Source organism: Ovis aries, chromosome Y (genome assembly GCF_016772045.2).
Source record: "Ovis aries strain OAR_USU_Benz2616 breed Rambouillet chromosome Y, ARS-UI_Ramb_v3.0, whole genome shotgun sequence".
Taxonomy (NCBI): Eukaryota; Metazoa; Chordata; class Mammalia; order Artiodactyla; family Bovidae; genus Ovis; species Ovis aries.
This window is the reverse complement of record NC_082741.1, coordinates 11,103,676-11,120,745: the sequence shown is the minus strand read 5'-3', so window position 1 is coordinate 11,120,745 and position 17,070 is coordinate 11,103,676. Positions and strand designations below refer to the sequence as shown.

General features: G+C 40.4%; 1 protein-coding gene across 1 annotated transcript; it reads right to left on the bottom strand.

The window, feature by feature from the left end:
- Nucleotides 1-14,825: 14,825 nt before the first annotated feature.
- On the bottom strand, nt 14,826-16,843 carry LOC132659068 (ribosome production factor 2 homolog). The gene is given in 4 exon segments (XM_060408732.1): nt 14,826-15,988; nt 15,990-16,269; nt 16,272-16,548; nt 16,628-16,843. Coding segments are annotated over 4 exon segments (924 nt in total). The 5' UTR covers nt 16,835-16,843; the 3' UTR covers nt 14,826-15,828.
- Between the last annotated feature and the right edge of the window lie 227 nt (nt 16,844-17,070).

Here is a 17,070-nt window from a genome sequence, read left to right as displayed (position 1 = left end):
AGTTAAGTTCAGGTGGAATCATCTGTCAATATGTCAACACACAATAGTAACAGAAATCCCTTTTTTATATTTGTAAGGAGAAGTGGGAAAAAAAGAAATATCACGAGTTTGTTTTGCCCTGCCCCTTAAGAGAGATATTTTAAAAAATAAATAAAATTCTGTCACTTGCAGCCTGTTTCCTTCCTTTGGAGACCCCTGGACTTCTTACCTGTTACTCGCTCAACAGCTTTGACTTATTAATAGGGTTGTCCATAATTTCTGTTTCTTCCTGGTTCAGTCTTGGAAGATTGAGCTTTTCTAGGAATCTGTCCATTTCTTCCAGGTTATCCATTTTATTGCCATAGAGCTGTTCTTAATAGTCTCTTCGAATCTTTTGTATTTCTGTGTTGGCTGTTTTACCCTCTCCTTTCCATTTCTAAGTTTGTTGGTTTGATTCTTCTCTTTACATCTTGCTGACTTTAGCTAAGTTTGTCAATTGCTTTTCCTCACAAAGAAGTAGCTTCGAGTTTTATTAATCATTACTACTGTTTATTTTGTTTCCTTTTATTTTATTTCTGCTTGAATGTATATGATTTTTTCCTTCTACTAATTTTTTTTGTTTGGTTTATTTTCTATTTCCAGGTGTTTTAGGTGCCAAGTTAGGTTGTCCGTTCAATGTTTTTCTCGTTTCTTGAGGTCGATATGTATTGCTATAAACTTATCTTAGCAACTGTTTTGCTGCACCCCGTAGGTTATGAGTTGTTGTATTTTCATTGTCATTTGTTTCTAGGAAATTTTTTGATTTCCCTTTTGATTTCTTCAGTAATCTGTTGGTTATTTAGAAGTGTGTCGTTTAACCTCCATGTGTTTGTGTTTCTTACTGTGTTTTTATTCTAATTTTTATCTAGTTTCATAACCTGTGGTCAATGCTTGTTAGGACATTAATTTTCTTAAAATTTCTGATGTTTGGTTTGTAGCAAAGCACGGTCTATCCTGGAGAATATTCTGTGTGCACTGGAGATGAAGCTGCATTTTTCTTGAATGGCATGTCCTGAAGGTATAAATGAGATCCATCTCATCTCATGTATCATTTAATATGTTTCCTTATTAATTTTCTGTTTCAATGATCTGTCTACTGGTGTGAGCGGGGTGTTAAAGTCTCTACTGTGATTGTGTTGCTGTCAATATCTCCTTTAAGTCTGTTCAATTCAGTGCAGTTTTGCCCAACTCTTTGCGACCCCATGAACTTGTCATCCCCTTCTCCTCCTGCCTTTCACCTTTCCCAGCATCAGGATCTTGTCAGATGAGGCAGCTCTCCACATCAGTTGGCCAAGTTATTGGAGTTTCAGCTTCAACATCCGTGCTTCTAATGAACACCCAGTACTGATCTTCTTTTGGATGGAATGGATGGATCTCCTTGCAGTGTGAAGGACTCTCAAGAATCTTCTCCAACTCCACAGCTCAAAAGCATCAATTTTTCAGTGATCATCTTTCTTTATAATCCAACTCTCACATCCATACATGATTCTTGGAAAAATCATAGCCTTGACTAGATGGACCTTTGTTGGTAAAGTAATGTCTATGCTTTTTAATATGTGGTCTAGCTGCAACCACCACACTAAGCACAGGCGGCTGTGACCGGCACACTAAGCATGACCGAGAGGAGCTACCCCACGTCCGAGGTCAGGGGCAGAAGCCGGGAGGACCCCATGCCTGAAAGGTGGCACCCAAGAGGTGTTATCCCACTTCCAAGGTCAGGGGAAGTGGCACAGAGTGCCAGGCTGTGATGGCATAGTAACAGCTGAAAGGAGCTACCCTGCATCGGAGGTGAGGGAGGGCAGTCCAGAGGAGCCAGTCTGCGTCTGAGGCCAGAAGCAGCAGCCAGGAGGTGCCACCCTGCTTCTAGGCCAGGGACGGAGGCTGGGAGGAGCCACCCCACATCCAAGGAGGTGTGGCTGCATGGGCGCAGGAGGGCCTAGAGGAGCTATCCCATGTTGAAGGTCCAGAAGGATGGTCATGAGGAGATAACCCTCATCGAAGGTAAGGAGCAGCAGCTGCGCTTCAGCACTGCTGGAGCAGCCATAAAGAGATACCCCACTCCCAAGGCAGGAGAAACCCAAGTAAGATGGTAGGTATTGCAAATTGCATCAGAGAGCAAACACAATGAAACCATGCTCACAGAAAACTAGTCAATATAATCATACTAGGAAAACAGCCTTGTCTAATTCAGTGAAACTAAGTCATGCCTGTGGGGCAACCCAAGATGGGCAGGTCATGGTGGAGAGGTCTAACAGAATGTGGTCTACTGGAGAAGGGAATGGCAAACCACTTCAGTATTCTTGCCTTGAGAACCCCATGAACACTAAGAAAAGGCAAATTTATAGGATGCTGGAAGAGGAACTCCCCAGGTCAGTAGGTGCCCAATATGCTACTGGAGATCAGTGGAGAAATAACTACAGAAAGAATGAAGGGATGGAGCAAAAGCAAAAATAATAGCCAGCTGTGGACATGACTGGTGATAGAAGCAAGGTGTGATGCTGTAAAGAGTATTATTGCCTAGGAACCTGGAATGTAAGGTCCATGAATCAAGGCAAATTGGAAGTGGTCAAACAAGAGATGGCAAGAGTGAATGTCGACATTCTAGGAATCAGTGAACTAAAAAGGACTGGAATGGGTGAATTTAACTCCGATGACCGTTATATCTACTACTGCGGGCAGGAATCCCTCAGAAGAAATGGAGTAGCCATCATGGTCAAAAAAAGAGTCCAAAATGCAATACTTGAATGCAATCTCAAAAATAACAGAATGATCTCTGTTCATCTCCTAGGCAAACCATTTGATATCATGGTAATCCAAGTCTATGCCCCAAGCAGTAACACTGAAGAAGCTGAAGTTGAAAGGTTCTGTGAGACCTATGAGACCTTTAAGAACTAACACCCCCCAAAAGATGTCCTTTTCATTCTGGGGAACTGGAATGCAAAAGTAGAAAGTAAAAAAAAAAAAAACACCTGGAGTTACAGGCAAATTTGGCCTTGGAATGAGGAATGAAGCAGGGCAAAGATTAACAGAGTTTTGCCAAGAAAATGCCCTGGGTTAGAGCAAACACCTTCTTCCAAAAACACAAGAGAAGACTCTACACATGGACATCACCAGATGGTCAACACCAAAATCAGATTGATTATATGCTTTGCAGCCAAAGATGAAGAAGCTCTATACAGCTAACCAAAAACAGACCAGGAGCTGACTGTGGCTCAGATCATGAACTCCTTATTACCAAACTCAGACTTAAATTGAAGAAAGTAGGGAAAACTGCTAGACCACTCAGGTATGACCTAAATCAAATCCCTTATGATTATACAGTGGAAGTGAGAAATAGATTTAAAGGCCTAGATCTGATAGATAGAGTGCCTGATGAACTATGGAATGAGATTCGAGACATTGTTCAGGAGACAGGGATATAGACCATCCCCAGGGAAAAGAAATATAAAAAAGCAAAATGGCTGTCTGGGGAGGCCTTAAAATACCAATGAAAAGAAGAGAAGTCAAGGAAAGATATAAGTATCTGAATGCAAAGTTCCAAAGAATAGCAAGCAGAGATAAGAAGGCCTTCTTCAGTGACCAATGCAAAGAAATAGAGGAAAACAACAGAATGGGAGAACTGGAGATCTCTTCAAGAAAATTAGAGATACCAACGGAACATTTCATGCAAAGATGGGCTTGATAAAGGACAGAAACCGTATGGACCTAACAAAAGCAGAAGATATTAAGAAGAGGTGGCAAGAATACACGGAAGAGCTGTACAAAAAAGATCTTCATGACCCACATAATCACGATGGTGTGATCACTAATCTAGAGCCAGACATCTTGGAATGTGAAGTAAAGTGAGCTTTGGAAAACATCACTACAAAAAAGGTAGTGGAGGTGATGAAATTCCAGTGGAGCTATTTCACATTCTGAAAGATGATGCTGTGAATGCTGCACTCAATATGCCAGCAAATTTGGAAAACTCAGTAGTGGCCATAGGACTGGAAAAGGTCAGTTTTCATTCCAATCTCAAAGAAAAGCAATGCCAAAGAATGCTCAAACTACTGCACAGTTGCACTCATCTCACATGCTAGTAAAGCAATGCTCAAAATTCTTCAACCCAGGCCTCAACAATACGTGAACTGTGAACTTAATGATGTTCAAACTGGTTTTAGGAAAAAAAAAAAAAAAAAAGAGGAACCAGATATCAAATTGCTAACATCCTCTGGACCATGGAAAAAGCAAGAGAGTTCCATCTTTATTGACTATTTCTATTTATGTTTTATTGACTATGCCAATGCCTTTGACTGTGTGGATCACAATAAACTGTGGAGGATTCTGAGAGAGATGGAGATACCAGACAACCTGACCTGCCTCTTGAGAAATCTGTATGCAGGTCAGGAAGCAACAGTTAGAACTGGACATGGAACAACAGACTGGTTCCCAATAGGAAAAGGAGTACGTCAAGGATGTATACTGTCACTCTGCTTATTTAACTTATAGGCAGAGTACATCATAAGAAAGGCTAGACTGGAAGAAAAACAAGCTGGAATCAAGATTGACAGGAGAAATATCTATAATCTCAGATATGCAGATGACACCACCCTTATGGCAGAAAGTGAAGAGGAACTAAAAATCCTCTTGATGAAAGTGAAAGAGGAGTGAAAGAGTTGACTGGAAGTTCAACATTCAGAAAACGAATATCATGACATACGGTCCCATCACTCCATGGGAAATAAACAGTGGAAACAGTGTGAGACTTTAATTTTTTGGGCTCCAAATCACTGCAGATGGTGACTGCAGCCTTGAATTTTTTTTATTTTTTTTTAATTTTAAAATCTTTAATTCTTACATGCGTTCCCAAACACCCCCCCCACACCTCCCTCCCCACAACATCTCTCTGGGTCATCCCCATGCACCAGCCCCAAGCATGCTGCACCCTACGTCAGACATGGACTGGCGATTCAATTCTTACATGATAGTATACATGTTAGAATTCCCATTCTCCCAAATCATCCCACCCTCTCCCTCTCCCTCTGAGACCAAAAGTCCGTTATACACATCTGTGTCTTTTTTCCTGACTTGCATACAGGGTCGTCATTGCCATCTTCCTAAATTCCATATATATGTGTTAGTATACTGTATTGGTGTTTTTCTTTCTGACTTACTTCACTCTGTATAATTGGCTCCAGTTTCATCCATCTCATCAGAACTGATTCAAATGAATTCTTTTTAACGGCTGAGTAATACTCCATTGTGTATATGTACCACAGCTTTCTTATCCATTCATCTGCTGATGGACATCTAGGTTGTTTCCATGTCCTGGCTATTATAAACAGTGCTGTGATGAACATTGGGGTACATGTGTCTCTTTCAATTCTGGTTTCCTCGGTGTGTATGCCCAGAAGTGGGATTGCTGGGTCATAAGGGAGTTCTATTTGCAATTTTTTAAGGAATCTCCACACTGTTCTCCATAGTTGCAGCCTTGAAATTAAAAGATGCTTACTCCTTGGAAGAAAAGTTATGACCAATCTAGATTGTATATTCAAAAGCAGAAATATTACTTTGCCAACTAAGGTCTGTCTAGTCAAGGCTGTAGTTTTTCCATCAGTCATGTATGGATGTGAGAGTTGGACTGTGAAAAGGCTGAGCACCAAAGAATTGATGCGTTTGAACTGGGTTTTGGAGAAGACTCTTGAGAGTCCCTTGGACTGCAAAGAGATCCAACCAGTCCATTCTGCAGGAGACCAGCCCTGGGATTTCTTTGGAAGGAATGATGCTGAAGCTGAAACTCCAGTACATTGACCACTTCATGCAAAGTGTTGGCTCATTGGAACAGACTCTGGTGCTGGGGGTGGGGGTGGGGGGGTGATTGAGGGTAGGAAGAGAAGGGGATGGCAGAGGATGAGATGGCTGGATGGCATCACTGACTCGATGGAAGTGAGTCTGAGAAGGGGATGGCAGAGGATGAGATGGCTGGATGGCATCACTGACTCGATGGAAGTGAGTTTGAGTGAACTCTTGGAGTTGGTGATGGACAGGGAGGCCTGGCATGCTGAGATTCATGGATTCGCAAAGAGTCAGACACGACTAAGTGACTGAACTGAACTGAAATAGTTTGGCCAAAACTTTCCTTCTAAGGAGCAAGTGTATTTTAATTTAATGACTGCAGTCACCATCCACAGTGATTTTGGAGCCCAGAGAAATAAAGTCAGGCACTGTTTCCACTGTTTCCCCAACTATTTGCCTTGAAGTGACGGAACCAAATGCCATGCTCTTAGTTTTCTGAATGTTCAGCTTTAAGCTAAATTTTTCACTCTCCCTTTTCAATTTAATGAAGAGGATCTGCAGTTCTTCTTCACTTTTGCCATAAGAGTGGTGCCATCTGCATATCTGAGGTTATTGTTATTTCTCTTAGCAATCTTGATTCCAACTTGTGCTTCTTCCATCTCAGCATTGCTCATGATGTAATCTGCATATAAGTTAAGTAAGCAAGGTGACAGTATACAGCCTTGATATACTCCTTTTCCTGTTTGGAACCAGTCTGTTCTTCCATGCCCAGTTCTCACTGTTGCTCCTGACCTGTATATAAGTTTCTCAGGAGGCAGGTCAGGTGGTCTGATATTCCCATCACTTTCAGAATTCTCCACAGTTTATTTTGATCCAGTCAAAGGCTTTGGCATAATCAATAAAGCCAAAATAGATGTTTTTCTGGAACTCTCTTGCTTTCTCCATGATTCAGTGGATTTTGGTAATTTGATCACTGGTTCTTCAGCCTTTTCTAAAACTGGCTTGAACATATGGAAGTTCACAGCTCACATATTGGTTCATGTATCTGAAAGTTCATGGTTCACAGTTCACATGAAGCCTGGCTTGGAGAATTTTGAGCATTACTTTACTATCCTGGGAGCTGAGTAAAATTGTGTGGTAGTTTGAGCATTCTTTGGCATTACCTTTCTTTGGCTTGGAATGAAAACTGACCTTTCCCAGTCCTGTGGCCACTGCAGAGCATTCCAAATTTGCTGATGTATTGAGTGCAGCACTTTCACAGCATCATCTTTCAGGATTTGAAATAGGTCAACTATCTTCCATCACCTCCACTTGCTTTGTTCACAGTGACATTTCCTAAGACTCATCTGACATCACATTCCAGGATGTCCGACTCTAGGTGAGTGGCAGTGATCACACCTGCCTGGTTATCTGGGTTGCAAAGATTTTTTTTTTAAACAGTTTTTCTATGTATTACTGCCACTTTTTTTTTTTAATAACTTATGCTCCTGTTAGGTCCATATGATTTCTGTCCTCTATTGAGCCCATCGTTGCATGAAATATTCCCTTGTTATCTCTAATCATTTTGAAAAGGTGGTTGTCTTATGTATTGAGGTGCTTATTATGTTGCGTGCATATATATTGGCAACTGTTATGTCTTCATCTTGGATTGATCCCTTGATCATTATGTAGTGTTCTTCCTTGCGGTTTGTAGTACTCGTTTTAGGGTCTATGATTTATGATATGAAGATTGCTACTCCAGCTTTCTTTTGCTTCCCATTTGCATGGAATATATTTTTCCATCTTCTTACTTTCAGTCTATATGTGTCATTAGGTCTGAAGTTTGTTTCTTGTAGACAACACAGTGGACTCATGTGTTTGTACCCATTCAGCCAAGCTGTGTCTTTTGGTTGGAGCATTTAACCCGTGTATATTTAAGGTAATTACTTATATACATGTTTTTATTATCATTTTCTTAATTGATTTGGGTGGATTCTGTAGCTCATTTTTCTTCTTTTGTATTTCTTCACTATATTGGTACCTTTAACCTTCGTTGTAAAGCTGCTTTGGTCGAACGGAATTGTCTTAACTTCTGCTTCTCTGAATAGAGTTCGATTTCTCCATCGATGTTGAATGAGATGCTTGCTAGGTACAGTAATCTTGGTGGTAGATTTTGCCCCTTTTGGTACTTTAAATATATTCTCTCATTCCCTCCTGGCCTTCAGAGTTTCTTCTGAAAGAACAGCTCTTAAGGGTATAGGTTTTCCCTTTTAGGTTACTTGTTGCTTCTCCCTTGCTGCTTTTAATATCACTCGTTATCAGAGAAATGCAAACCAAAACCACAATGAGGTACCATTTCACACTAGTCAGAATGTCAGTGATCCAAAAGTCTACAAGCAATAGATGCTGGAGAGGGTGTGGAGAAAAGGGAACCCTCTCGCACTGTTGGTGGGAATGCAAACTAGTACAGCCACTATGGAGAACAGTGTGGAGATTCCTTGAAAAATTGCAAATAGAAATGCCTTATGACCCAGCAATCCCACTGCTGGGCATACACACCGAGGAACCCAGAATAAAAAGAGACACGTTTACCCCAATGTTCATTGCAGCACTGTTTATAATAGCAAGGACATGGGAACAACCTAGATGTCCAGCAGCAGATGAATGGATAAGAAAGCTGTAGTACATATACACAATGGAGTATTATTCAGCCATTAAAAAGAATACATTTGAATCCATTCTAATGAGGTGGATGAAACTGGAGCTGACTATACAGAGTGAAGTAAGCCAGAAAGAAAAACACCAATACAGTATAGTAACACATACATATGGAATTTAGAAAGATGGTAATGATAACGCTGTATGTGAGAGCAAAAGAGACGCAGATGTTTAGAAAGGACTTTTGGACTCTGTGGAAGAGGGAGATGGTGGGATGATTTGGAAGAATGGCATTGAAACATGTATACTGCTGCTGCTGCTGCTGCTAAGTCACTTCAATCGTTTCCAACTCTGTCTGACCCCATACACAGCAGCCCACCAGGCTCCCCTATCCCTGGGATTCTCCAGGCAAAAATGTTGGAGTGGGTTTCCATTTCCTTCTCCAATGCATGAAAGTGAAAAGTCAACATATATACTATCATGTAAGAAACTAATCACCAGTCTATGTCCGATACAGGATACAGGATGCTTTGGGCTGGTGCACGGGGATGATCCAGAGTGATGATATGGGGTGGGAGGTGGGAGGGGGGTACAGGATTGGGAGCTCATGTACGCCAGTGGCTGATTCATGTCAATGCATGCCAAAAACCAATGCAGTATTGTAAGGCAAAATAGAGTAAAAATAACAATTTAAATAAATAAACAAATAATACAAAAAAATTATTTATTTGTGTTTAGTATTTGTTAGTTTGACTATTATGTGTCTTGCCAGGTTTCTGCTTTGGATTATCCTGTATGGGGCTCTTTGTGCCTATTTGATTTGATTGAGTGTTTCCTTTTCCGTGTTGGGGAAACTTTCAGGTACAATCTCTCCAAAAACTTTCTCAAACCCTTTCCTCTTTTTCCTCTTCTTCTACGTCCCATAATACTAGAATATGAGTATATTTAAGATTGTCCCAGTGGTCTCTGAGACTATCCAAACTTTTCTTTTTTTGTTGTTCTTTATTCTGCTCTTCAGCAGTTATAACCACTATTTTATCTCCAAGCTCACTGATTCGTTCTTCTGCTTCAGATAGTCTGCTATTGGTTTATTTTAGAGTATATTTAACTTCGGTAATTTTGTTGTCTTTGTATGTTTATTTTTTAATTAATCTAGGTATTTGTTCTGTGATTCTTGCATTTTTCTCCATTTTGTTTGCAAGAGTTTTGATCATATTTACTATCATTATTCTGAATTCTCTTTCAGATAGTTTGCCTATTTCCGCTGTATGTAACTCCAGTACTTTGGCCACCTCATGAGAAGAGTGGACTCATTGGAAAAGACTCTGATGCTGGGAGAGATTGGAGGCAGGAGAAAAAGGAGACACAGAGGATGAAATGGCTGGTTGGCATTACTGACTCAATGGATGTAGGTTTGGGTGAACTCCGGGAGCTGGTGATGGACAGGGAGGCCTGGCGTGCTCCAGTTCATGGGTCACAAAGAGTCGGACACGACTGAGTGGCTGAACTAAACTGAACTGAGCTGTACTGAATGTGCGCTTCTGTGTTTGTAGCTTGTTCCTTCATTTGTGTAGTATTTCTCTACCTTTTCATTTTTTCTAACTGTTTATATTTAACGTCTCTTTCTCCCAGGCTTCAAGGTTGAATTATTAATTCCTTTTTGCTTCTGCCTTCTGAAACTTGGCTCAGGGTTTGTGCATGGTTTGTACAGGGTGAGATTTGTGATGAGTTTTCTTTCTATGTTTCTTTTTCCTCCAGTCAGCAAGGGTGAGGCAGGTGGCAATCCTGTCTGCTGATGACTGGATTTTTATATTTGTTTTGTTTCTTTCTTGGATTAGATATCCTGCACAGGGAGCTACTTGTTTGTTGCGTGATGCTGGATCTTATATTCAAGTGTTACCTTTGTGTGACTTCTCATTATTTGAGTCTCTAGGGTCACTTCTCATGTAGTCTAGGACTTGGAATTCCAAGTGAAGTAAGAGCAAGTGTATGCAGTGCAGTCTCGGAACCTGAAGCAGGATTTTCAGAATGGAAACTAGAAAGCTAAGGAGAGCTACATGAACACTGAAAAAAGGAGCGGAGAGGGAAAATATTTCTGGTAAGTTTCCCAGAAATAAATAATCTTCAAGATGCATCAAGAAAACATGTAGAATGGATTCTCATTTACACTGCCTAAGTATTGTGGAGGGATTTTAGGCAAGAAATCAAAATGTACAGAATTGAGAAAGGTGAGAGACGGCAGAGTAAAACCTGGAATAGTGTGGCTATGAGGCAAAGTTGAAGGAGACACACTTCCCGTGCCATGTGACACATCTGAGTTAACGTAGAGAGATGAGGATGGCTGGTGAGTTTGGAGAGCTCTGTAGGGATATTAAAAATGTCTTGTTTCCCCCACCAAATCATCTGAGTTGCTCTGCATCCTTCCCTAGAGGTATCAGAATGGGTCTTTGTGATGTCAAGTCTCACCCAGGGCCCCTATTGGCTGGGGAATGACTTGCTGACCTCATAGAGCATAAGGGTATGGCCCCGTACAGAGGGGTTCATATAGGGGTGCTCAGGGCCTCTGGAGCAGGCCACTGGGAGTCTTCAAAATGAATAAGATGACCACGAAGCCACAGGCTCTACAGCTGTTTGGAAACAGTCAACTCTATATATCCAGGAGGAAAATATGAAGACCTGTTTTCAATGGAGATCCAAAAGAACTGTCAAGGTGAGATGAACCCATCCAAACTTCTCTTGGTTTTTTTTGTTTGTTTGTTTGTTTGTTTTGTTTTTTGGCACTTCCACTTAAGATCCCACCACCCCTGTCCTAGCCTGTCACATACTCCTTCTCTACCCACACTCCTTCTCCTCAAGCCTTCAATTCCAAACATTATCACCCTCTTCCCCAAACCAATGCCATTCCTTGCTCCTTCTCTTGGTTCCTCCAGGTGACCAGGGTAACTGTGAGGATGAATAAACAAATTCAACCAAAGCTGACCAAGAATTCTTCTCAAAAAACTCTAAGCACAGAGGAACTTAAGAAAATAAGGGGCTCAAAGCTCTGTAGCCAGGGTTCAAAGGTCAATGAAGAGCTGAATCAGAACGAACTGGAAAAGATCCCAGATAGTGGAGAATCTTGCCATTCCAGCTGGACCTGTCGGCAGCCAATTACTTCAGAACATTGTTAGAGAGCTCAGAAATCTTCAGGGGGTCTCACTGATAAGAATTGGCCAACATTACAGTCATTGACTCTTATACCAACAGCATACATTAATAATGAACAATAAATAAATTCAACCTGATGTGGAATCATGTGTATCTCAAGTACTTTGGCCACCTCATGTGAAGAGTTGACTCATTAGAAAAGACTGATGCTGGGAGGGATTGGGAGCAGGAGGAGAAGGGGACAACAGAGTATGAGATGGCTGGATGGCATCACTGACTCAATGGACGTGAATCTAAGTGAATTCTGAGTATTGATGATGGACAGGGAGGCATGGTGTGCTGCAATTCATGGGGTTGCAAAGAGCCGGACAGGACTGAGCGACTGAATTGAACTGAACTGAACTGAACTGAGCTCTTTGATATTGGGTAACAGAGAGGGCAGAGAAGGGATAAGTGTGTGAAGAGGGAGCCAGATAGGTCCTGGGGAGTTGAAGATGAGACCAGCAGGTCCAGGTAGCCAGAATGTAGTGGGGAGAATTGGGTCTAGACTGAGTCCCAAAGATACACTCACATGAGTGAAGAGGAAGAGTACTTGAGTTTTCTGTCTGGGGGCAGAGGTGGGAAATTAGCTGGGGAGGTTGTCATGTGTGGGTTTGACTAAAAAGGCATAGATAGCAGTTGCCCCTAGGCCACCTACCTCATAGAAGTGTTTTGTACACCTCAAAATATGATGTTAACAACTAACAGCCTCAAAAACTCAATCTTCCTTTCTAAAGGGTAGCCCTTAGGAGCAAAATAATCATTGTTTTCAGATTTCTCAAAAAGCTAAAAATGGAATAGCACATGACCTAACAGTTTCATTATTGGATATATAATCAAACAAATACACACAATATAAATTTAAAAGACATATATACCCCTGCTCTCCTTAAATTACATGATTCACCAAGTTATGGAAGCAACCTAAACAGCCACCAGATGATAGATGAGTGATAAAGATGTGGCATATGTGTACTATGGGACAGTCATTGTTGTTCAGTCACTAAGCCATGTGCCCCTCCTTGCAACACCATGCACTCTACCCTCCAGGCTCTTCTGCCCATGGAATTATCCAGGCAAGAATACTTCAGCAGGTAACCATTTCCTTTTCCAAGGGATCTTCCTTACCTAGGAATTGAACCCACATCTCCTGACTGACAGACAGATTATTTGCCACTGAACCACCAGAAGACTTTTGGAATACTGCTTAGCCATAAGAAGAATGAAATATTGTCATTTGCAAAAACATGGAATGTATAATACTAAGTAAAATAGTTCAGATAGAAATGCTATGTGTTTTATTTATATGATATCATTTATTGAATCTAAAAATGCCACAAAGTAGAGAATTTAACAAAATGGAGGCTCACATAAATAGAGAACAATATACTGGGCACCAGCAGGGAGGGGGAAGGGAAGGGGCAATACTGAGGTGGGGAACTGGAAGATACAAAGTATTAGGTGTGAGGTGAGCACAAGGATGCATTGTGCCACATGAAGAATAGAGCCAGCAATTTGTAGTAAGCATAAATGGAAAGCCGGTCTTGGAGAATTTTGAAGATTACTAGTGTGGGAGATGAGTGCAATTGTGCAGTAGTTTGAGCAATTTTTTTTTTCTTTTTTTTTGGCATTACCTGTCTTTGGTATTGGATTGAAAACAGAATTTTCACAGCTCCGTGGCAATTGCTATTTTTCAAATTTGCTGGCATATTGAGCACTGCACTTTCACAGCATCATCATGTAGGATTTGAAATAGCTCAGCTGGAATACCATCACCTCCACTAGCTTTGTTCATAGTGATGTTTTCTAAGACCCACTTGACTTCACATTCCTGGATGCCTGGCTCTAGGTGAGTGATCACAGCATCATGACTATCTGGGTCGTGAAGATCTTTTTTGAACAGTTCTGTGTATACTTACCACCTCTTTTTAATGTCTTCTGCTTCTGTTAGGTCCATAATATTTCTGTCCTTTATTGAGCACATCTTCACATGAAATTTTCCCTTGGTATCTTTAATTTTCTTGAAGAGTTCTCTAGTCTTATCCATTCTACTGATTTCCTCTATTTCTTTGCTCTGATCACTGAGGAAAGTTTTCTTGTCTCTTTTTGCTATTCATTGGAACTCTGCATTCAAATGGGTGTATCTTTCCTTTCCTCCTCTGCTTTTTGCTCCTCCTCTTTTCAGAGCTATTTGTAAGTCCTCCTCAGACAGCCATTTTGCTCAGCTGCCTTTCTTTTTCTTGGGGATGGTCTTGATCCCTGTCTCCTGTACAGTGTTCTGAACCTCCATTCATAGTTCATCAGGCACTATCAGATTTAGTCCCTTAAATCTATTTCTCACTTCCAATGTATAATCATAAGGGATTTGTATAATGTCATACCTGAGTGGTCTAGTGGCTTTCCCTACTTTCTTCAATTTAAGTCTGAATTTGGCAATAAGGGGTTCAAGTTATGAGCCACAGCCAGTCCCTGGTCTTCTTTTTTGCTAACTGTATGAAGCGTCTCCACTTTTTGCTGCAAAGAATATAATCAATCTGATTTTGATGTTGACTATCTACATGGTGATGTCCATTTGTAGAATCTTCTCTTATGTTGTAAAACGGTTCTTGCTATGACCCGTACGTTCTCTCGGGAAAAACAAAAACAAAAAAACAAACAAAAAACAAAACTATTAGGCTTTGTCCTGCTTCATTCTGTATTCTAAAGCCCTATTTCCCTGTTATTTCAGGTGTTTCTTGATATCCTACTGTTGCATTCCACTCCCCTCTAATGAAAAAGACATTTTTTTGGTGTCAGTTCTAGAAAGTCTTGTAAGTTTTAATAGAACCATTCAACTTCAGCTTCTTCAGGATTACTTGTTGGGACATAGACTTGGATTACCATGATATTGAATGGTTTGCCTTGGAAAGGAACAGATCACTGGTGTTTTTGAGAATGCATCCAAGTACTGCATTTTGGTCTCTTTTGTTGTCTCTGATGGCTACTCCATTTCTTCTGAGGGATTCTTGCTCACAGTAGTAGATATAGTTGTCATCTGAGTTTAATTCACTCATTCCAGACCATATTATTTTCCTGATTCCTAACATGTTAAGGTTCACTGTTTGACCACTTCCAATTTGCCTTGATTCATGGATCTAACATTTAAGGTTTCTATGCACTGTTGCTCTTTACAGCATCTGACCTTACTTTTTTTTTTTTTTTTTTTGACATGGAATTGAAAACAAAAGCATTTCTATTTCATATAACACACCATGGTTTATGTACGTTTGTTCTTATACAGCATAATTGAGTTGTGTAAAGGAGCCTTTTTGCCAGGGACTCAATCAAGGAAACTAAAATTTACATTTAGGGAAAACAAGTTTGCAATACTAGGAATAGGAAGTAGAAAACCTTTTGCCATTTTTCTAGGCACAGGGCCAGTCTTCAAGAAAATTTCAAAACAAGCTGTTTGGCTTTGACTTACTCCTACTCAGTATGTAAACACCCAGGGCCTTCGTGTGCCCTTTACCTAGGGCTACCTGGTACCCTCAAATGTCCTCTGCCTTAACTTACCATTCCTCTTTTCTCACTTCGACCCTTAGCAAAATTTCTTTTCTCTCTGAGAAGATGGATAAGGCTTCATTTAGTAGTAGAATCTCTTGAAATTAAAATAATCAGTAGTAAGGCAATATGTCGGGTAGTAGACATCTCAGAAATTTATGTTCTAAGACATAAAGCTTAAAATCTCAAAATGAATCTCTGGTCGAATTTTAGGCAGAACAACAGGAAAGTCAGGTTGTAGGTATATGCTGGGAGATGGGGTCACGTTTCCAGGCAGCTCACACTGAGCATGTATACAGTTACTTTGGAACATTTACACTTTCCATGACTTCTTCCTTTTATCTAAGGCTTAACTCAAAATTCTCTAAAATACCACTGGTTGTTCTGGGGATCCTTCCGCACTTATCCACCCAATGAGACAAGGGACATTGTAGGGCGTGGGCAGAGGGTAATGTCACATCACAGAAAGAAAATGGCATACCTGGGTATAATATCTCCAGTAAGAGTATAACTTTCAACCTAATACTAGTATGTTACTGTTCATAATGTATATAGTATATATAGTTTAGGTAAATTATCATCATAAAAATATATAATAACATCTTATAAGAAACTCTGAAACAATGGATGCTTCATAACTACAATAAAAATGCAGCTATTGGCTTAATTCCATCAATTCTTTTTAATTCTCTTTGATTTGTTCTCCTCATTTTCTGCTTTCCTTTCTGCAGGGCGCTTCTTCAGCCCCTTCATTTTCCTGGTTTGTAGTTTGCTTAGGTCTTGCTTTTGCATATGAATTCTTCCATAAGTTGTACCAAAAGTATCATGAGATATTTTTCTTCTTCTTTGGCTTCAGGGCTTTGGGCATTTTAATAGATAATTTATAAAGGTCATCTGATGCTAGGTGTGTCCGCCTCAGAACCAAATCCAACGAGGGTCCCATCTCTTCCAATTCAATCCGTGGTGTTCTACAGCCAGATTTCTTCAACAGCAACTTATAGCTTCGAAAGTAAATCTTCCCATTCAGGGCAGTGAAGTGTAGAACGTACTCTAAACCAGCCAGGCGGATATTTGATACTGTGGGGCCTCTGAAGAAATCAATAAGAAGACTTTGTAGTCTTCTGTTACATCAAAATCATCACCTGCAAATATTAACATGGGTTTTGTTCCCTCAGGACATTTACTATTCTTAATATCTTTAAGGGAGACAAACTTCTCAATACCTAATTCAATCATATCCAGCACATGGTAGTCATACATACGACCTATTACTAGATTATTTGGCCGCTTCTTATTATGGGAGCCAAACATGAATAAAGAACAATCTGACTTCTTTGAAAAAAATTCCAATGATGTCTGATCCTCAAATGGCCTTGTAATGTTTTTCAAGTGCTCATCAAAAGTGTCAAGGTCATCAAAGATGAGGAATCGTCATAAATTGGAGGAGACTAAGAAGACATGACAATTAAACACAATGTGGGATCTTTTTATACAGAATGCCATACGGTTTCTTCAGTGCATACACATCTCTAAGCACTTGTGTTACTGTTGAATTTGCATTTCCCCCTTTAATCAACATAGCATTTTTGATATTTTCACTGAGTTTTGGTTCTCTCTTCTCAAGGAATCTCTTGGCTCTTTTTGTTTTGGGTTTTACAACTCTATCCAAAGCGTCCATCGCTACCTCAGGGGGAACCGCCGGACCTTACTTCTATAATCAGTCACATTCACAGCTGGATGTTGTTTTTGCTTTGGCTCCATCTCTTTACTGTTTCTGGAGTTATTTCTCCACTGATCTCCAGTAGCATACCGGGAACCTACTGACCAGGGGAGTTCATCTGTCAGCGTCCTATCTTTTAGTTTTGTATACAGTTCTTGAGGTTTTCAAGGCAACAATACTGAAGTGCTTTCCCA